Source organism: Pleurodeles waltl, chromosome 9 (genome assembly GCF_031143425.1).
Source record: "Pleurodeles waltl isolate 20211129_DDA chromosome 9, aPleWal1.hap1.20221129, whole genome shotgun sequence".
NCBI classification, from domain to species: Eukaryota; Metazoa; Chordata; class Amphibia; order Caudata; family Salamandridae; genus Pleurodeles; species Pleurodeles waltl.
The window spans coordinates 889,670,444-889,693,617 of NC_090448.1; the positions used below are offsets into that span (position 1 = coordinate 889,670,444).

Consider the following 23,174-nt stretch of genomic DNA (forward strand, 5'->3'; position numbering starts at 1 on the left):
GCCCTGTTTTATGCCCAATTGTGCCTTAGAAGTGGGGGAGTCTTCAAAGAGTGGCTTAGAAGTGCACCAGGTCCCCTTTCAGTTCAATCCTGTCTGCCAGGGTCCCAGTAGGGGGTATGGCAGTCCTTTGTGTGAGGGCAGGCCCTCCACCCTCCCAGCCCAGGCAGACCCTTTCAAAATGCAGATGTATGCAAGTGAGGCTGAGTACCCTGTGTTTTTTGGGTGTGTCTGAATGAATGCACAAGGAGCTGTCAACTAAACCCCGCCAGACATGGATTGTAAAGCACAGAAAGATTTAAGTGCAGAGGAATGCTCACTTTCTAAAAGTGGCATTTCTAAAATAGTAATATTAAATCCAACTTCACCAGTCAGCAGGATTTTGTATTACCATTCTGGCCATACTAAATATGACCTTCCTACTCCTTTCAGATCAGTAGCTACCACTTCAACAATGTATGAGGGCAGCCCCAAAGTTAGCCTATGAAGGGAGCAGGCCTCACAGTAGTGTAAAAACGAATTTAGGAGTTTTACACTACCAGGACATGTAAACTACACAGGTACATCTCCTGGCTTTTACCCACACAGCACCCTGCTCTAGGGATTACCTAGGGCATACATTAGAGGTGACTTATATGTAGAGAAAGGGGAGGTTTAGGCCTGGCAAGTACTTTTAAATTCCTAGTCGAGGTGACAGTGAAACTGCACACACAGGCCTTGCAATGGCAGGCCTGAGACAAGGTAAAGGGGCTACTAAAGTGGGTGGCACAACCAGTGCTGCAGGCCCACTAGTAGCATTCAATCTAAAGGCCTTGGGCACATATAGTGCACTCTACTAGGGACTTACAAGTAAATCAAATAGTCCAATTTGGTGGGGTGATCCAAGGTTACCATGTTTAAAGGGAGAGAGCATATGCACTTTAGCACTGGTTAGCAGTGATAAAGTGCGCAGTCCTAAAACCAGCAAAAACAGTGTCCAAAAAGTGGAGGGAGGCAGGCAAAAAGTTAGGGGTGACCACCCTAAGGCTGTCAGGTCTAACAGTCAGGCCCTCCTCTTCAGTATAATGTTTTATGTTTCGGAGTCGGTGATTCTTAAGCAATGGATCCCTTAGGAGCGGAACTTATAAGAACAAATTTGAGCTGGACTCACACTAGTGCGAACACGGTTGGCCCACACTGCTTAATACACTTGTAGGTTGTTTGTCACCCATTTCCACTCTCTGCATAACGACGGTCTCTTGAGATTCCCAGTCAGCATCTATCTTGACTGGAATCTAAGCTCGCTGACAACGTTATGTAAAGCTAATTTAATTTATTTATTTGTAAACTGCTTAGCAGTTCTTCTCCAGTCCTCAAGCAGGAACTGGAATAAACTCTTCTGGCTGCTGTGAATATTTCTGTGGCTATGGGTCTATTTTGCACATTTCCATCCTTTCTCCCTACTGTCTTCGCCTCCTCTGTCTCTTCAGGCACCTGAAATGACATTCAAGTAGCATGTAGCGGTTTACAAATCGCTGGTACATAAGTAAATAAATAAACATATTTTCATTGTATATTTGGGAGTCATGCCCGAGATAATTGTATAGTCACATAGGGCCAGATGTAGAAAGCATTTTGCATGGTACAAACTGCGAAAATCGCAGTTTGCGCCATGCAAAATGCCTTTTGCGATGCACATTCACAATTTGCGAGTCGGTACCGACTCGCAAATTGTGACCGCGACTCGCAAATAGGAAGGGGTGTCCCCTTCCTATTTGCGACTCGCATCGTTATGCTAAATTGCTTTGTGTCCCCGAATGCGGTCACAAAGCAATTCGCAGTTACCACCAGTGTCACACTGTTGGTAACCCATTCGCAAAAGGGAAGGGGTCCCCATGGGACCGCTTCCCCTCTGTGAATGGGTTACCAATAAGGGTTTTTCAGAGCAGGCAGTGGTCCAATGGACCACTGCCTACTCTGAAAAACCGAAACCAAAAGGTTTCGTTATTTTTTTTATTTTGCAACTCGTTTTCCTTTAAGGAAAACAGGCTGCAAAATAAATTTAAAAACTGCTTTATTTAAAAAGCAGTCACAGACATGGAGGTCTGCTGACTTCAGCAGGCCACCATCCCTGTGAGTGCAGGAACTCGCTATGGGGTCGCAAAATGCGACCCACCTCATTCTTTGCGACCCCATAGCGACTCGCAGTCGGTGTCTGAGACACCATACTGCATCCGATTTTGCAAATCGGAAATTGCGAGCCTCACCGACTCGCAATTTCCGATTCGCAAAATCGGAAATTTCTACATCTGGCCCTTAGTCCTTCCTGAGTTTATGGTGAATTAAAATCAGATTTGCCAGCACATGCTGCCTTCCCTCCAGTGTAGTTTTGATAGCGATGCCGGCTCGGAATTTGACGGACCTGTTAGTAATTTCCCAGTGTGCCAGCCTTTGTTTCAGCACCACCATTTTCCCGAGTTGTTGAATGACCATTACAACTCTCTGAACTTGGTTTCCGCCGCAAGAGTTTTCTCTTTGTTTCCTTGGATTGGCTTAGAATTCAACAGGAAAATTATACCATAGATTATTTTCATGAAAAACTGTGCAGGAAAAAGCAGTGCAATACAAACGTATAGGTGCAGTGCTTATAGACCCCTCAATGTTTGTTTCATCATCATCATCATTATTAGCTTTATTTCGGTAAATATAAATACCATAAAAGCACATCACATTTAAAAAGGGAACAACAAACTACATAGTAGACAGTTTTAGTCATAAAAGGTTAAAAAGAAAAAGAAAGGGAAGAAAAAGGTATTTAAACATAAGCATTTCCCTGCTGTAAAATCGCACCTTATAATCTTATGTAAAAGCGCATAGTGGGTATTAAAAGATCAAAATACAGACCTGGCAAAACATATCAGATAAAAAAGACATTTCTGTTTAAAAATATGAAAATATCTGAGACAGAACAAAATAAGAACAACAGGTGGGAGATACGTCTAGACCAGTTAAAATAGTAGGTGCATACAATAATAGATTCTTCAATTACTGCTCCCCACGTTCGTTGTTAGATTTCCCTCTGCTTTTTTGAGCGTGTTCAATCTGATACGCCAGATTGAATCTAAGTATTTTGCCAGACAACAAACCACTAAAACAGATAAGTCAGATTTTAGAATTCTCAGAGCTAGCGAGCAATTTTTAAAACCCATTATCCTGCATAGAGGAATGATCCAGCGGGCTCTTTGTGGGCGGTATGCGGGGCATTGGAAGAGAATATGAGTTACTGATTCTTCTCTGGCACAGCCCATCGGACACATCTTAGAAGAACAACTAAAATTAGACCATTTATATGGGAGGGTGCGCAAAGGAAGAGAGCCCACCCTAAATCTGATGTATAATGCACGAGCGAACGGAGAAGAAACTATATCCATATATTGGGCAAATTCATAATGACATTTAAAATGTAGAAAATTTCCCGTCATGGAAGATGCCGAGACAGCAGACAGTTGTGTAAGTTGAACGTGGAGCCAGAATGCATCCTTTAATGTCTGAGTTGCATTCTTTGGAATGGATAATGGGTCCTTCCAATAAGACCCCAAGCCAAGTAGCGAGAGGGTCCGTTCTACATATGCACACCACTTAATTTTGGAGCTGGTGTTATTGGCCATCAGGTTAACTAGCCCACATCTATAGTGGACGAGAGAATCTGATGACCATAAGCGAATCCAATACAACAGGGGCCTAAGTGCGACGATCTGGCTAATGGAAGGCAGATTTAGGTCCATTCGTATTGGAAGCAGTGGGGTGCTGGAAGGAACTCTTAGCAGTGACCTTAAGAAAGAGTTTTCCACTTTTGACAAGTCATCTAAACAACAATGGCCCCACAATTCAGCTCCATAAATTGCACCCCCTCTTTCTTGTAATTTATAAATTTCCACAGCGGGCGTCATGGCAAATCTGGGGCATCTAGCTGCGAATCTTACAATGCCACTCGCTCGCTGTTGCAATCGTAGGGTGGCCTTCTGGATGTGGCACGGCCACTTGTGTGAGTCTTCTAATTTCAGGCCTAAATAATCAAAGTCGCTGACTCTTTCCAACGCAACACCCTCTAAATAAATAGGTCGTCGCATTCTGCCTTTTCTATCTCCAAACACCATACACTTGGTTTTTGATCGGTTAATTTCAAGGCCATAATCATTACAAAAGTCCATGAACCTTGAGAGCAGGGTTGAGAGGCCTGTGGCTGTTTGAGATATCAGCAGGGTGTCATCGGCAAATAGAAGGCAAGGAATCTTCTGCCCTCCTAATTTAGGGGAGTCATTGGAGCACTCCATGAGATAAGGGATGCATGCGTTTATGAAAAGGAGGAATAAGGTAGGGGCAAGCACACAACCTTGTCTTACACCTCGAACAGTAAGGAATTTTTCTGTTAATTCACCTTGTGGGCCCCATCTGATTCTTCCATGGTTACCAGTGTAGAGATCTCTGATAATGTTTAAAATAGGGCGCGGGACTCTTATTTTAGACAAGACTTCCCACAGTTTATGGCGGGGTACTAGATCAAAGGCCGATTTTAGGTCCACAAATGCTACATATAGGTGGCCTAAATCAACATCGACGACTTTCCATTTAATAGAAATAAAGCGAAATATCTGATCTGTTGTGCTAATTTTTTCTCTGAAGCCCGCTTGAAGGTGGTTTAAGATTTGGTTTTCAACTAACCACTTTTCAGCCTCCTCAACAACTGATAGCAGAAATTTTTTGGGAGGTTGTCGAGGAGGCTGATAGGTCTATAATTACCTGGAATGTTCCTCTCTCCTTTCTTGTGGATGGGCACTATAATTGCCTCTTTCCATGAGTCAGGGTAAATTCTGGTAGTCAAGATGGTGTTAGAGAGCCTATTGATATATGGGCCCCAGGTGCTCTGGTCCGCTTTAAACATATCGGAGGGGATCCCATCCAACCTAGGAGCTTTCGCTGCTTTCTGAGCTGCGATGGCCGACACAGTTTCGTTCAATGAAAAAGGAGGCAAAAAGGACGTGGGCTCGTCAAAAGTTATTAGCTCCCCCGGGGTTATGTCAAGGATATGGCTGGCCAGAGAATGGCCATACAATTCCTTAAAATAAGAGAGCCAAATATCAGGAGGGATATGGGACTCCAGAAGAGGTGCTCGGTTCTGATCGCCGCAAGAAACTAGAAGCCAGAACCGTTTGGAGTCATGGACGGTAGCTGCCTCAAGTAGATCGCTCCATAGCCCCTCTTCATACTCGAGTTTGCTTTTATTACAGGTAGAGGCATAATGGCGTCTAGCATTGATGATACCTAATCTATCCTTAGTCCTTAGCACGATGGTCAAAGTGTTTTTGGCCTCCCTGCACCTCTTGTTAAACCATTTAGTGTGTGGTTGGATACAAGAGGTAGTCAGTGGCCTAGAACGTTTAGTAAACAGCTCTTTCAAGGTAGCAAAGAGGTCCAGGTGGAGAGGCAGTACTTCTGATGGAGCCAGAATGAGATTGATATCAAATAACTGATGGGAAGAGGTTAGAGCACGCAAATTTCCTTGAAGCTTGTTTGATTGCGCAAAAAAGTTCCATCTGACTGTACGCCTGTTACTAGACAGCTCCATAACAATAGAGGAGACAGGGGAAAGCGCGACCCCTGCTAGGAGAGGTCTCTTATACGTGATCTGGAGGGGAGCGTGATCGCTAGTAAGGGGAGTGCCCACCTCTAGATCTAAAATGTGGTGCCAAACTCTTAGGTCGAAAAAAATATAATCCAATTTGTTGCTGTATGAGCCCCTGAAGAAGGTTGGTCTGGCCGGAATGTCCGCTGGGAAGCGGCCATTGCCCAAACGGAGGCCATGGGATATCATAAGATCCACTATCTGTGTGGCCCTGACACATGGTTTATATGAGTTTTGCTGGATGGAATGAGAAATCACGGGAGAAGGGATATTCCATACACTATCTTCAAGCTGCATGACCTCTATGTGGTCTGCGTTAAGTTCAAGTAGAACGTTAAAGTCACCAGCTATTATAATATGATATTTAAGACGGAGGTCTGAGATTAAAGTATTCAGTAGCTCGATAGTGGAAGAGCGGTGATTGGAGGGTTCCGGCCTACTGTAAATATTTACACAAAGGACAGGAGAGCCCGAGGCTGGGTGGATGGCAACAGCCAAAATATCATGAGAGTCCACATATATCTCCTTTGTACCTCTCCCCTCTGTAGATTTTACCCATGTGATTAGGCCCCCTGCCGCCCTGCCAGCTGAAGATGGCTTAGCAGGTTTGAAGAAAGAGCTATACCCTTGTTTGTATGTGCAATGTGTTGCCCATGTTTCCTGGAACATACAGACATTGAAGTTTCTGACAAATGCCCCCCACTCAGTGTCAACGAGTTTGCTGTTAATACCAGCCATGTTCCAGGACAAGAGTTTTGCTGCGTCCTGGGTGCTAGAGATGTTTAAGTTCGTAGTAGTATCAGCTTGAACGTAACTGGCAACAGGATTCGCCTTGGATGGGTTTGTGGATTTATTAATAGTTCCAGGTTGAGAATCCAGTGGAAGGAAAAAGCCCGGGCTAGGTGGATTAGATGGAAAGTTCATAGCTGCTGTAACTGGGAAAGAGTTGGTGAGACATAGTCAGTCAATGTCCGAGGTAGCCCCAGGATCATGTATTATTTGGGCCCTTAAAACAGGACCGGAGCAGGTCATAGAGGCCAGATCAGGTAATAGATCTCTCTGGACCTGATGGCCTATTGGTCTTGAATCTTGAACAATTGTAAAGTGGTTCGGGACCAAATTGGCTGATCTAGTGGAAGGATTCGGGCACATATGGCTGGCAGTAGGACAGCTAGCTGAAAGAATAATTGCTGAAGGCTTCCTGCTTGTGGTCCGTGCTTCCATTTCCAAAAGGCCTGCTACCAATCGGGGGCTTTTAAGGTTAAGTATTATAAAGTCACTGGGACCAAGGAAACCAGGGGAACCGTTAGATCGTTCAACAGATACAATGTCATTGTGGATGATTGAACCACAGCCCCTGACATGTCTCACCCAGTGCGAAACCTTATTTGCTAATGAAGCATTGTCTTCTCTCACATTTGGAGGCAAGGGTGGGACATTGCACATATATATATAGTTATTGTTAATTGGTTTATGGTTGTGATGTGAAGCTTTAGTAATGTCCCATTTAAAGGGAACATTATGAGGAAGGGAAGTAGTTCTTCCAAAAGAGGGCATAAACTGTTTTACGGGACACTGATCTTCTATGGGACCAGCTGCGCAAGCTAGCGGCAGAAGGGGCCCGTTTGATAAGACGCCTTTTACAGGTGGATGCTTGGTTGGCAAAAGATTTAACTTAGGCTCGCTGATGGAGGAAGAATGTTTATTTTTAAGGAGGGTGGTGATTTCAAGCAATAATGATCTCAACTCGCCAACTTCAGTCTTAAGGCTACACATCAGTGTGAACAGATCATTTTGTAGAGGAGCACTCACTGTACATGGCGAAGTTGGGGAGGCTGATTGGTGATTGGCCAGGTCAATGGATGCCAGAGGAAAAAAACGATTGGAACATGGAATTGTAGGGTGTGGTGTGTAATCTCTAGGTGCTTCTGAATCAGAATAGGGTGTAGAAAGGACAGTGGGGTCTTGACAAGCCAGCGACTGTTGAGATGGCTGGTGAGATAAGGCGACAGATTGTGAATTTACTACAATATGTGAACTGGATGTTAAGAATGGAATAAGCATTCCAGATTTTAGCCCCTTTCGTTTAGGCCTCTCCTTGTTATTTAAGATCTGTTCTACCTCTTCTATTAGATCATCTATTTCCTTGGCAACGCAGCTGGTGTGGGGTAACATAGCCTTGTTGGTTTTAGGTATTTTCGATTTGCCAGAGCCTGAAGCCGGGCTGTCTTTTGCCTTACGCTTCCCCATTGGAGAATGATACTATGTCACGATATGAAGGAGAGTTTGGGGTGCTTCCCTATACTAAGTTTCAGAGGTGCAGTTTCTGCAAGGGACAATAGTATCCCATTTCATATGCCTTAAAATTGCTTTGCAGCATTTTTGGACACTTTGGTAGTCAGTGGCTTCCCTGTGTGTTAGTGATGTATGTGTAATATTACTAAACCTATCCATGTGTTCAGAAATGCACAAAAGTCATTTTAAAGTAAGTGGACCTTGGTTTTTCAACCTCCACCACAAACGTACTGCAGCGACCTGCACATGAATACCAGGCTGTGTGGCAAGCAACAGGTGCATCGTTTCTTATTCCTACTTCTGCCCTGCTGTGCAGAGGCAGAAATTAGATCATCAAAATATATCCCCCAGTGAAGGTCCACCGCTCTCCAAAGTACAGGGTAAGCCTCCAATGAAACCCTGGCCTGAGTCAAATATTGTTTTTTTTATTTATACTGTAAATTGTTTCAATCAGCCGTTAGCCTAATTGTTTGTAGGCACAGCCTAATCTTACACTGTTTAACCCTCGTGTCAGCATTGTCCTTCCCTCATGTACATTTGAGTGCATGGTGTATTTGTAGGCCCAAAATTCCATCAAATATTTATGTCTGTGGACTTATTCTCGCGCCCACTGAGGCATACATTACCAACTTGCCCTGTACCTACGAATCGCTGTCCTTCTCGAAGTTTCTTTATGGTTTGTAATCTTTATTCCTATCTGGTCCCCGGGCTTCACTTCTCCATCCATCAATGGCAATAATGTATATTATGCCACAAAAGGAATGCAAAAACATACGCTAGTCCTCCAGCCCCTCTTATATGTTTCTTCAGTTATATTCTCGCCCCCTTTTTTAATCAACAGAAACACAATACGCTGTTTTGAATTTTGAAATAGATGTGTTTGCCTTTTCAACAGAACATTGCCATCTGATGTAAAGCAGGTTACCTGGCGTTCTGTGCCCTTCTTTCAGAGCTTGTGCTCACATGCCAGCATCACTTCTCCAGCTGATTTCTATTACTCTGATTCTTTAGTCCTTTCACCCCCTACAGACCAGCCAGCCTTTCAGTGCCTCCTCATTGTGCTATCATTAACTTATTCATGGATAGAGCCATTTCCCAGTCTTATAAGCAGACTTCTGCAATTCTACTGTTCAGGGGTAATCTGAACACAGTATCTCTTTTTACAGAACTAGCTGTATCTAGTTTCCTTTGTTGAATCCGTCATATATACAACAAACCAAAACCAAGCTACAATGCTATGTATGCTGTTGCCAGTTGCTCCCTTTAGTCTTGCACATGTGGGATATGACGTCTGGCGTGCCACCGACTGTCAGAAAGGAGTTTGTTTTCAACTTAGATAGTCATAATGGAAGGCAAAGAGAAAAAGGAATGTATAGCAACTGCTGACAATTCTGGCATTGCCCAGGTCTTCGAGTGTTCAACCCTTGCCACTACAGATGTTGCCCCTGAGCGAACATCAACTCTAGTCACTTGCAAAAAGGTACATAGGAGCAATCTGATGGATTAGTTCACGTGCCTCATTCTGCTCTGTAGAGCAGCAAAGCCGGCTCTGCTTGGCAAGCCTAGGTGAGTTGTCGTCTGTGTAACTGCCAACAGAATGAGGGTACTTCTACAGGAGCCATCTCGGATGTGAACTTTCACCTCATCTCTTGGTTGTTGCTTGGTAAATATTTACCATTATTTAACTGCCCATTTTCATTGTTGTAAGAAACTGGGTTACAGATTGACTAGGGTGTGAGCCCTGGTCAAGTAGTAACCACATCCTTCTCAGGGTGAAGTCACAAGCCAACCCTCGGGTGGCTTGGCACAGAGAAGTCAGGCTTAACTGAGAGGCAATGTGTAAACTATTTGTGCAACACTTCAAAGAGCAATACAGTGAGAAAACACCATAAAAGGATCCCACAACATGTTTAGAAAAACAGGGTAATTTTGAATAAATAAAACAAGACCAAAAAAACAAAAATTAAATCTGTGGAACCGTAGATATTCAGTTGTGAATAATTCCGTGAAAATAGCACCAAAATGCACAAAGTGCCAACTCTGGATATCTGTTTCACCGGACTGGGACAAAGTCACAAGTTCAGGCTGACCACTATGGATTGTGGGCCGGCCGCGGTGACCCAGTTAGGCCCATTAAACAGAGTACCTGTTGTCTTGTTTTGTGGAGCATTGAGAGGTCCCCCACTGAGGATGCAGCCAAGGCAATGCATCGATTCCCAGGTGCTGCGATGTGAGTTCCTGCATCTTAGTTGAGGATCCCATCGATGAGGGCTTGCAATATGAGGTCTGGTGTTAGATATGAGGTGTGCAATTGAGGCAATGCATCAATTCCGATGAGCTGTGAGGCTAAGATGCAAGTACCTGCATTGTTGTCAAGGCTCTGTTCGACAAGGGATGCAAGGGCCTGCGTTGGGAAAGCTTCTCACAGGCGGTGTTTCTGATGTGGCTGCGGGGTCGAAGTAGAGTCCTTTTCATTGGGATAACCCTTGTGGAAGATGCAATGCATTGGTTCCTCTCAGGTTTGCGCCTCAAAGCAAAGGAGATGGTTTCATTCTGCTAGGTCCACAGATGGGCTGGCAGAGCACCTTCAGACCCACTTCCAAGGGTCCAGGACTTGGATGGCACTGCTTGTCAGGGTAGGCACTCAAAGATGGCAAAGTCCAGGTGCTCGGTTCAAGGTTGTGGGACCCTCCTTTCCCTGAGGCTGTTGTCAGGAGGCCAGCCAACTAGCCCTTTGAGCCACTCTGGGGTCTTGGGTTCTACAGATGCAGGTTCAGTCCTTAGGCAAGAGGTTAGCAGACACCAGTCTAGTAAGGCAGTAGTCCAACAGGGCATCAGTTGAGCAGAGTGGCAGGCCTTTCAGCAGCACTTCTTTCTAGTATCCACAGGTCCGGAAGTGTACTGAAAACGTAGTGTCTAAGTTCCAATATTTATACCTGGTGCCCTTCCTCTGGATGGTGCGAGAAGCTTCTAGAAGTTACCCTTTGAAGTCCCCAGGCATCCTGCTTTCCCCGTCCTGGTTCCAGGTGAACTACAGGGGGTATGTAGCCCTTTGTGTGGAGGTAGGGCAGGTCACAGCCTCATCCAGTGTAAGTAGGGCTGTTCCCAGCTCTGCCCTCCCATCCTGCCAGTGATGGCCCATCCAGCACACTTAAGCTCTATTGTGTGTGGCTGTCTAGGAGGAATACACAAAGCCCACCTGTCAGCTACACCCACCATGTGACCTAGAGACAGGCTACAGGCACTAAATGGCTAAGGCTGGAAAGTGCCAACTTTCTAAAAGTTACATTTTCAAAATTGTAGTCATAAGTTAGGATTTTTCATTACAATTCCAAAGACACCAAGCATTAAGTGGTTACCTGTTCCCATTTGGAAATTGCAGTGTATTAAATGTAATAAGGTAACAACAATGGCATTCTATGGCAGAGTTAGGTCTTGCAGTAGTGAAAAAGGAGTTTAAGAGTTTTCACTATCAGGACATGTAAAACAAAGTTACATGTCCTTCTTTTCAAATAAGTTGCATTCTGTTCTGTGGGCTGTTTAGGGCTGCCATAGGGGTGACTTATATGTAGTACAAAGAAAGGTTTGGGCAAGGCAAAAGGTTTATTTTGCCAGGACGAAGTGGCAGTTTAAAACTGCACACACAGGCTGCAATGGCAGACTGGAGACATGTGTGAAAGGGCTACTTAAGTGGATGGCACAACCATTGCTGCAGGCCCGCAAGTAGCATTTAATTTACAGTCTCTGGACACACCTACTACAACTTTACTAGGGACGTATGAGCAAATTAACTAGACCAGTTGGTTTTAAGTCAATTCTACCATGTTTTAAGGAGAGAGCACAAGCACTTTTGCACTGGTTAGAACTGGTAAATTGCACAGAGCCCTAAAGCCAGCATAAACAAATTCAACAAAAGTGGAGGGTAATGGCAAAAGGTTTAGGGTTACCTTAACAGGACAGTCAGGTACAACAATTGTAGATAGTAGCGTGCAAGACTGTTCACCTCCACCTATTCTTTTCTCATTCTGATGGATCATACCATACCCTAGGAGCAGTATGAAGATTAAGGGCCTGATTTAGAGTTTGATGGATGGGGTTACTCCCTCACAAACATGTGGATATCCCGTCTGCCGTATTACTATTCCATTATATCCAAAGGCAATCGTAATACCTTGGACAGGATATCTATCATGTCTGTGATGGAGTAACCCATCCGCAAAACTCTACATCAAGCCCCTTTTCACGGATCAATTAGTGGCAGCATCAGGAGAAAACACAATCAGATGACCACAAACAGGCATTTTCTTTGTGGCCACAGGTCTTTGGGATTTGGTTTAGATTGTCTTTTATTTTCTTGGGATCAAGACAACTAATACTTTTTAGATAATTATACAGTCTCCTGAGAAGTAGAAGAGGACTATTTTGTGTTGACAACTTTGGGAGCATGGGGATTTTGCTAACATTATATTGTTTAGTGTGTGACAGATGTGTACGGGCCAAAAAATAATGAGGAAGGGGGCCAGCAAATCCGGAAGAAATAGTGGATATACAAGACCACATTTATATGTTGGCAGTCGGGCAGTTGTTCCAGCAGGGCAATGGAGTTAATATCTCTGTTGCCCTGGTTTATGTCTCGACTGCTGAACTTATTAATGATTGCCAAGCTGGTGGCCATTTGTAAAGCATTAGCAGGGCCCGTGGTCACGGAGGTAGGAAGCAATGCAATGCAATCTGCTGTTTGGTGCAGGGCTCCCTCAGCATGATATAACCCTTCACCAACCTGCATTCTTTTTTTTATTTTCAAAAAGAAAATCACAAAACTGCATTTTTTTTTTTTAAAAGGTAATGCTCCCCTCGTCGTGGGAGTCATCTCCCATTGGGGTGGGGAATTATTTGATTTTTACTGTCACTCGGTGCCAGGGTTTGCTTAGCAGTTACATGCAGTAAAAAAAATGGCTACATGTCCACTCATCGTGATTGGGTGGGTATCATGTACCCATTTCACTGACGGCTCAACATAGTCACCACCTTAGCCAAAACAAGGTCTGCCCACATTCAAATCAGGGAGACAGACCTTCATGGTGACGTTATGTATCTTCCGTCACAGTTACAACAGAATATTCATAACATTTCTTGGTTTAAAGAATTGTTAAACAAATCTGTAAAGTTTCTAAATGTAACAGAAAGGAAGTAATTTAGAACACAGGAGCATTAACACTATAAGATAGATGACATAATGTAATAAGAAAGTCATCTAATTAGTGAAGGTGGTATGTAATAGATATGAATGAAAAGTATAAGTCGTACAAGTGAAATTGGGCTTTTGCATGCATGTATAAGGATGATGGCATAGAAAATATGAGCATTAGGAGTAGCAGCCGTGAGTGCAAGGAGTGATGAGGTGAATTTTCTGTTCCAGATTAAAAAAATGGAAAATAAGAGCAGGTTCCCAATATATGAAATTACGGTTCCTGGTGTGGACATGACTTTATTAAATTGACCACGGGTTGCTCTACACCAGTGCTTTGAACTCTACGGTAATTAATGCCTTTTGAAGAAGAAAGCTCAACTTGAAATAATATACACAGATGTGGTTTTTCATGCTAGTGGTACCTCTAGATAATGGGTATGTGTCACTATTATGATGATTTTTAACAAGATGAGCATGTGATGCAAATTATACATGTGCAAAAAAAACAGAAAAGAGTTTCTAGAATGTAGGCAAGAAGAAATGAGAATCATCTTTCTCCAAAGTATTGTGACCAGATGTTCATCATAGAGAATAAATAAATGAAGAAAATGTATGTAAAATTAATCTTTTAGCATTTATTGGACGTTACAAAGCGCTCCTTATGAGGCCATCTGCTGTGTCAATATGGTAATTCAGCGCCCAGAACTACTGATACTGGGGCATCTGTTACTCTGCGTTGAGGAATTTCCAAGCACTGAAGTTGAGCTTGATCAATGGGCATTACCAGGAAAATCAATGTAGTACTATATTTGCAGTAGCATTTATTTCCCAGAGATATTTTTCATTTGTGGCACATTTTACAACAAGATATTTTAGCTGCTTTTCATTCATAATGAGTGCCTCAGAAGAGTAAAAGGTATTCTTCATGAGATGATTTGTGTGATTGTCATGCCTGATGAATCTCATCTTTAGTGAAGGAGAGATTGTTGTCATTTTAAGTGGTACACATGACTGAGGGACTGATTTAGATATTGGCAAGCAAGTTACTCTGTCACAACGGTGACGGATATCCCGTTCGCCAACATCTAGATCCTATAGGATATAGTCGGATTTAGATATCTGTGGATGGGATATTTGTCATAGGTGTGACGGAGTAACTTGTCCGCCAATATCTAAATCAGGCGTTGAGTCTTCAGATTCGCTCCTTCCTCATTAAGTCAGTCATAATTCTTTATTTAGTGAACACGCCTTAAAAGCAGACATAAAGACCGTAAAAATCATGCATAATTTAAATCAATCCTCTACTACTTAAAAACTGATTTAATAAAATTAAATAAATCCTCATAATTTTGTTGTTGCAGGCAGCATAAGTACCTACAGCAGAACACACAATCCACTAAAACATTAGATCATCATAGTTTAGTGGAGTACTGTCATGAGCCATATTGTTTCCTAATTCTTAAGGCTGCACTAATAAAATTTAAAACAATAAAAATACTTCAGTGGCTGGTAACTGTTGTTAAAAGAAAACGGCAGGGTGGTAATGTTTAATTTTAGCTGCACATAGAGAAGGTACTAAAAAGTGCTTACAGGAATATGTGCAAAGGGAGCAGAAAAGCATAACGTTACTAGTGCTTTGATGCTGCACCTGACTGCAAGGGCAGATAGGAAATTGCCCTCAAGAGGGAAGGCCGGCAGAAAATGCACAGCATTTAATCTAAAACAGGTTAGATAAAATCGGTGCTGTGTATTTGGGATAAGCATCAAATAGGGTTCATCACAATTAAAAATACAGAGAGCAAAATGAGTCACAACAGTTTGCATAGATTGTGCCATAGGGATCCGTCAATCGTTTCTATAACAAAAGTAATGTTTTTTCAAAGCTTCTTTGGATACAGACTCCAGCAATCCTGGGGAATATTAATAACTTGGAATGCCTACTTCTGTACAAGTCTGTTTCAGATACTCAAACCATTGGATTTTGAATACATAATCAAGTGTTAATGCATCGGTGATCAGCAACTTTAAAAACTGAGCTTTGGGACAAAGACACATTTTACGCAAAACCAACTAAGTACTTAAGGTAGTTCAGCCCAATTTAATTATGACAAATAATGTTTGCGGTGCTCTTAGGTACGGCCAAGAGGGTGCACACACACTTTCTTCTGTAGTACTGTGGGGTTTAGGTATCCCCAGACCTCAGCTTTATATGAAGCAACCAATAGACATTTGGAATTCTGAATGTGTGATAGTTCCCTCACCGGATTACAGGGATGTGGAATTGCTATCGCCCGAGACATCTTGTTTGGGGTCAAGGGCAACAAGTTTTTATGTTTACTTTGTCCTTGGGACAAGTAGGCCCAACCCCCTGCAGCACAAACCCTTTGGCTGCCCGATTACAGAGAGTGGAACTCTCTGCAGTTGAGGTAATGTGTTTCCAAAAGATAATGCTGTTCGAACTTGTATTTATGGTTCATTATTTGAAAGCCTTCATTATTAGGGTGAGTGCTGTAAATAAATGTTTTAAGGTCACACTTCACTACTGACGTTGGTTCCAGTACCCCAAAAAAAAACGTGTATGTACATGTTTGAAAAGTTTAGGCTATGAGGCTAAGTATAATGCTCCCAGAATGCTCTCTGATTATATGCAAATGAAGTGTCATTTAGTAAAATGTGTTGATGCATGCTAGTATTTCCCAAAAATATTTCTAATGGAAAATCAGTGTAACCATTTTCAACACGATTATGGGAAGCATGAAAATAAACAAACACTGACAAAGCCAACTGATCTGACATATTTTAATAAGTTTTTTAGTTTCATCAATGCGTGTCTTGTTTTGACATGGCTTTTGTAACACTTTATTGTTGTGGGAGCTACCAGGCCCTCAACATTGTAACAAACACTGGCAACCCCCCCCCCCCCCCCCCCAAAAAAAGTTTTTGAACTCTCTAAAAGCACACCAGCGGCATAACAAAGGCCCCGCAGCCGCCCTCCAGGGGGCCCCTTCAGCACAGCACCTGCCCTGAGTGAGTCTGGAGAGGGGGCTCCTCCATGTTCTTTACAAAGGGGCACCCTCCAGTTTAGTTACGTCACTGATTGCCACTGTAGTACCTGACACTGAACAAAACTACTTTGTGTGACAATATGCTCCTTGTGGAAGAGCAGAATGCGATCACTCACAGTAAAGCCGGCCGAAAGAGAGAGAAATAGAAGTTTAATAAAAACAAAATGTCTTTGTTAACACCAGACCTAATTAGGGACCATGACCCACATGTAGGTAGCTTTTTGCATGTCGCAAACAGCGACTTTCGCTGTTTGCGACATGCAAAAAGCACACTGCGATGCACAAACCCAGTTTTGCGATTGTTACCGAATCGCAAAACGGGTTTGCGACTCGCAATTAGTAAGGGGTGTTCCCTTCCTAATTGCGACTCGCAGTGCAATGTAGGATTGTTTTGTGACCGCGAACGCGGGCGCAAACCAATCGCAGTTTGCACCCATTTCAAATGGGTGCTAACACTTTCGCAAAAGGGAAGGGATCCCCATGGGACCCCTTCCCCATTGTGAATGTCACTGTAAACATTTTTTCAGAGCAGGCAGTGGTCCTGAGGACCACTGCCTGCTCTGAAAAAATGATACAAAAACGTTTCATTTTTCATTTTTGTTATGCATCTCGTTTTCCTTTAAGGAAAACGGGCTGCATTACAAAAAAAAAACTGCTTTATTGAAAAGCAGTCACAGACATGGTGGTCTGCTGTCTCCAGCAGGCCACCATCCCTGTGAGGGCCGCCATTCGCGAGGGGGTCGCAAATTGCGACCCACCTCATGATTATTCATGAGGTGGGCATTTGCGAAGCCCTTGCGAATCACAGATGGTGTCAGGGACACCATCCTACATTCGGATTTGTGACTCGCAATTTGCAGGTCGCAAATCTGAACCTACCTACATGTGGCCCCAAATTCTTAAAGAAAGTCACAAAAGTGCACCCATGGTATATGTCGTACCCTATAAAATATTTGTGGACTGTATTTTAGCATGGGTAAATACGATGTGTAGATTTGCTCATGTAAAAATCTATTGAGCATTTGCAAGTTCATTTTCCCTCCAGCCACTTTCTTCCCAACCCTGGAAGAAGTTCTAATTCTGCCATTGTCAGGAGTAAATGTCCAACCTTTCTTATTATGGGAAAATATTAGAGAGAAGCTGGTAAAAATCTTTAAAACATGCAGGTTAGTAGGTTTGCAGACTCAAAGGCATTCCAGCCCTAGAACTATTGCTTACTGCTTCCTCCAGCCTCAGTATGCAGATCTGCAGAAAGGTGGCAAAATAAGGAAATTGCTACAGTAGGGATTGAAACTGCAAGTATTCAAGCCCTACTATGGTAGTAGCCCTGGCATAATCAGAGAGGCTATTATCAGAGCACTTACATAATGAGATTGCTGCCATAATTTGTCGCCACTCTACATGGCACCAAAGGGACAAGTAGATCTTTTTACAGGACAAGTAGATTTGAGAAGCAACCTGTCCACTGGACAAGTAGATATTTTAATAAATTCCACACCCCTGGGATTATGACGAAGCCTGGAGGCAAACCTAAACTCCATCTCGATCGAGCTCTTAACCTGCATACATCTCAACTTAAGCAGGTATCCCCATTGCAGGCCCTCATCAAAATGAATCCCAGAGTAACTAAAGTGTTTCACAGTGTTGATATTAACTTCCACAATCTTATGTATTTTAGTACTGGACTTCGGCGGCCACAGATCATGGTGAAAGATTTTCAAATGCTAACAGTAAGATCCGGATTGTTCATGAAATGGACGAAAAGGCCCAGTAATGGTTGCAGCCCATTTGTTGTTATCGCAATGAGAAAGTACACAAACCTGATAGTTCTATATCAGAATAGAGGACACCAACATCTTGTTCTGCAAAAATTCATGGGCAGAGTATTTCACAAAAGAAATATATTTTTTGGATGCCCTGTGTATTTTACAATAACTATCCCTAAACGGAAACCCTAACACTGAACCTAACCCATGCCTTAAACCTAACCCTTGTCCTGAACCAAACTCCAAACTTAACCATTATCTAATACGTGCCTTAATACTTACACGACAATAGTATCTCTTACAACATTAGACCTCTGAAACTTTTGTCCTTTTGCCTTTATGTTTACAATTTTTATGCTTACTGTCCATATTATAGTGGTACAGAAACCAGATATAATCATAACTTTGAGGAACCTGAACAAGATTGGTTAGGTTTATCTCCAGCCCTGTCTAACCTCATGGATATGTGATTATCCATGATATAACATAGGGGATTACTGCTCTCTACCGCTGCCTCCTACCAGGTTGTGTTGCATGCTCTGCCAAAGCCTGTAACCACTTTTGTGACTTCCCATGCTTATTGCAGAGTTAAACATATGTCTTAAGCCCACATCTGCATCTTTTTTAATCATATTTTATTAAAACGTTTATTGAAAGATGAAGGTGATGAATATTGATCCAAGGAGTGATCAGTGGATATGACTTTAAGGGCTAGACCACTGCAGGGGCCATTTGACATGTTTGGAGGAGGTTTCTTTTGCATTATTTTTTCGGTTGAATTACATTAGCACCTATATTGCCTTTTTACTTTGTGAGAGATATACAAAGGCAAATTACTTAAAATTTCAACATAGGTGTTCTTTTCTCAGGGGAAAATCATATCCGAAAATGGTGTGCAATTGTTCTCCAAAAAGTTGAACTATTTTGATTTCTATTGTCAGTGGTGCATTCCAACACAAATAAGTATTCTTTATGAACGTGCAGATTTCTGTCACTAGGGAGGAACCTAGGGAGTTGAAGCATGAGAACGTGGAGCCAGTCTGTTGTGAAGAAGTCGGGAAATACCTTGAGGACAAGGAAGGAAATAGAATCGTTTTGGAAATGGAGATACGTTGATGGTGCGAGTGTTGCCATGGGTAGCACTCGGTTTTCAGAGAGGAAAAAAGCTATGAAGTTTGTTAGAGGGTTTGAGAGGTTAGGGAATGGAGAGTTTTGGAATGGGGACAGACTCGATAATATGTTGGGTATGAAAGGTGTTGGGGATTCAAACAAGAAGACAAGTGAGACGGGACATTGGTGAATTATAATTTGTTGGGATAATCTGAGTTCAGGCACACCTGTAATCAGGCTCTTGTTACTAATTAGTATATCTTTATATAATTCGTAAATTACACTGGCTTCCTTCTATCAGTATCAATGAGCTACGGATTTAGGCATGCCATACATTAGATGCATTGAATCTTCTGCAGTGTTTAACTAATGCCTACCTCCAACATTCTGCTTGAGCACAACCATTGTAATCTTCTGTAACTCTGAAATCCTACTCAAGGCATGTAGTGAAACATTTGAAGAATCTGCACTCTGTGTATGACATTACGGCCCATATTTATACTTTTTTTGCGACACATTTGCATCATTGTTTTACGCAAAAGCGGTGCAAACTTACAAAATACAATTATATTTCGTAAGTGTGCGCCACTTTTGCATAAAAAAATGACGCAAATGCGGTGCAAAAAAAGTATAAATATGGGCCTACATCTCTAAGTTTTTGACTTCATATGGGTACCACTATGCTCAACTACTCTATCTGAAAGTGATAATTCCACAAAATGGCTAGTAACAGCTGTTGGGCATGAATAAGGAAGTAACAGACACAATGTCATAATGTTCATCTAAAATCCCTGGTGCTTCTTTATGACCTCAGAGAAGGTTTCAAATGGAAAGATCCCCCAACGAGTTGGGGTAAGTATAAATTCTTCTTTTCTGGAGACTAAACCTGCATGAAGCATGAAAGTAGGAAGAGCATGATGGTGATTTGTATATATTTTTTAAATATTTACAGGGTGGAACCGCAGCCATGGAATGCATGAGGCAGTATATTAGCGACCTGCTGGATTTCATTGCGGACATGCACACGCTCACTAAACTAAAGGTACAGTAGCTATACCAAAACGAAAAGTAAACAATTGCTTGTCAAGCCCCTGAGACAGAAAAAAAAACAATTCTTGAATATTACTTGCGAATGTTGTTTAAACAGTTTGTGTGTCAAGGATGGAATTTCAGGGCATTAACTAACTCTGTGCCTGAAAACTGTTAATGTTTGAGATGAAGCCAGCACCACAAGGACTAATGCATGACATAGCGGTCATTATTGTAGATGAACATTATGTCACAACATAGTTTTTTAAGTTTTAAAATGTTATTTTTTCCCCTCAGAAACAAAGGCATTTTTTTGGCGATGTTCGTCTCTTGATACTGTCGGTAATGTCCTCAACAAATTCCGAAAGGGTGTCCAGAACAGTCAGGCTTGTGTTAAGATTCAGCGGGAGCACTCTGAGAACCTAATTTGCTAAGCAGAGGTAAAAGCATTTACTGCACAGTACAACTACAACTGTATTTAATTAGAACTACTGTGCTGTAAATTTGCTTTGGTAAAGCAACACAACTGTTTTAAGAGAAAATCACCAATGAGGGACATTGTTCTATTATTTTAACTTAAATGTTGTTAACACAAAATGGCAGAGATCTCAAGGTGCAAAATGATCATTCTGGGTGCCCAATCCCTTTGTCAGATTTCCTATACATGGGGACGAAGGTGCTGCATGAATTTATCTGTTGAAAACGTACATATGTTGACAACGCCATGAAACCCAGCTCTTTAGAAACAAATTTACTTCCAGCTTGAGGGAAACCCAGCACCATTAGCAATACTGATTGGCGACTTTTTCTTAAATCAGTTAGAGCGCTTCCTCTTATCTAGAGCGTTAGCTTTCCTGTTCTGGACTTCTTTTCTTGTTATTTTGTCACGTGTTCTTGGTGGCCTTTTGGGGGGATGGGCACCTTTCAAAACATTTCATTAAAACGTCTCTTTTTTGGATTTTGTAAACGTGATCATCTAAGTATGTGTGTGTGGGCCTGGCTCAGCAGACTCTGGGAAACCTCGACTTAGACCCCACCTACCGGTACTTGGATAATTTGAGAGAGTAGTCTTTACTTCCTAATGAGAATTAACATTTTTGGGCCTTTCCCTGTTCTGCCCTCCTCCATGTTATGTAACCTTTACCACCTGCCTACTGGTCAGTTGTCTCCATTGTCTTAATATACAGCAAATAAATTTGGCTTTTCAGAATTGGCACAGCGGAAGTGTCTCCTTCCCATTGTATAAGTGAACTTCTGAGGGGGCACTGATTTTCTTCCCTTCTATAGCCTTGCATGAAAGAGTGCAGGCAAGAGCCCTTCCCATTGATGCCCGCTTTCTTGGACCTTCCCACTAAGAATTATCAGAGCCACAGTCTGCCAAGATTCTGGACAATAGTTGCAATTTATTTTCTTTATTCACTCCTTGTCATGTATTCACTGTGAAGTTTCTGAAATGTTCTATAAGTGTCCAATTATAAGGCTGCCACTTAGGAAATGGGCACCCTATACATATAAAAAAATGTTTACATACATATTAATGTTGTTAGTGATAACATTAACGTCCGGTGTGAACACATATGATCAGTCCATCTGTCCATCTCTATCCATCTATGTATCAATCTGTTGATGTATTTAGCTATGTATACAAACAGAAGTTGGTTTTGAAGGCAATAGGAGAAAGGATGCACTGGGATGGTGCAAAATTGCTGGTGGTTTTGAGATACTATCTGAAAAAGTCAATATTTCTCAACAAAAACGGCACTCTTTTTAATAAGATGGAAATATAGATGGATTGAATTCAGTTTCAATTTTCTTTATGGTTGTTGAGGTTCTTTTTATTTAATGGGAAAGGCATTGTGTCTGCAGACCTATTGCTGCCCGATTGGCCTGCCCACTTGATTGACAGGGAGAATGGGCAAATCATCTCTTTTTATATGTGAGCAGTCTCCTCGGTACACTCTTTTAATTTATTTATTTGCAAAGTGATTTTGCTTCTCAAGCCTTATTTTGCAGTCTGAATGTCTGAATAGGCGGAATAGAAAACATATTTTTTCATAGGGTGGAAATGTGTGGTTCGCATTTTAATTTGTTTTCTCACTTGTTGCATTCAGAAAATAAACACTTCTTGGTTGAGTGAGCAAAAACAGATCCATTTTGAATTGATCTTCACATGTTTCCAAGCTATCAAAAAGTATGCCTGCAGCATTTGTAATGCTGTCATGCTCACAATAATTTAAATACCAGTCACCATTTGTGTTCATTCTAACTTTTGTATTCAAATAAGTTATGCTTTCCTGTCAGTTATGTTTCTATCTCTTTTGCTCTCTGATTGGCCCAGCCACTTGATTGACGTGAAAATGACTAATTTATGCCTCACGTTTACATAAAACAGCATTTTTGTAATGTTCGCTCAATCTTTTTTGAATGTTTTCATCACAAACTTCATTTTAGTTCATAAACCTTCAGAGAATGGTTTGGAATAATAATTTTCCAGACTTTTTGTACTGAGAATACATCTTTTTTTCTGCCATACCATTCAGAAAGAGAATATTTACAGGCTAGTTGTCAGTTTATTTGCTAAATGCGAAACACCTCAAAATTATGAAAACAAAGGTAATGGGCACAATCTTACTAAGGGTTTTAGCATTCTCAAACCCTGCCATTTAATAAACCAGAGGGTTTGTGAAGGCTAAAACATTTTTTCTAATGCACTCAGCCCCTTCAATGTTTTGAACAAGGTTTTTCAAATTGTTAAAATAAGTTAGGAAACCATACCGAATCTCTATTTGGAAGGGGCATATTTAGGGCTTCCCTTTCAAATAATGTGTTAATGTTTTAAAGCTGAAATCTGGTTGTCAAACATTAATATTTTACCAACACCTTAAAGGAGGTGGTAACTGTGCACAAACAGGAAGGGGTTTCCAAAGGACCCCTTTATCTTTGAGAATGTTGAAGAAAAATTTCTAGTCCTCCAAAAACTTTGTGAAACTTCATTTTTTCTTAACATATCCCGTTTCCTTTAAGGGAAATGAGCTGCATTTAAAAAAAATATGATTTCT

The 23,174-nt window shown here is 41.8% G+C and overlaps 1 protein-coding gene across 1 annotated transcript in view; it reads left to right on the forward strand.

Annotated features, from left to right (window-relative positions):
- The window catches only part of UNC79 (unc-79 homolog, NALCN channel complex subunit), a 770,017-nt gene that overhangs the window by 622,482 nt on the left and 124,361 nt on the right, over positions 1–23,174 (forward strand). Inside the window, exon 46 of the mRNA XM_069208227.1 lies at positions 20,039–20,128. Within this exon, the coding sequence (XP_069064328.1) occupies positions 20,039–20,128 (90 nt within the window). The remainder of the gene's footprint in view (positions 1–20,038; positions 20,129–23,174) is intronic.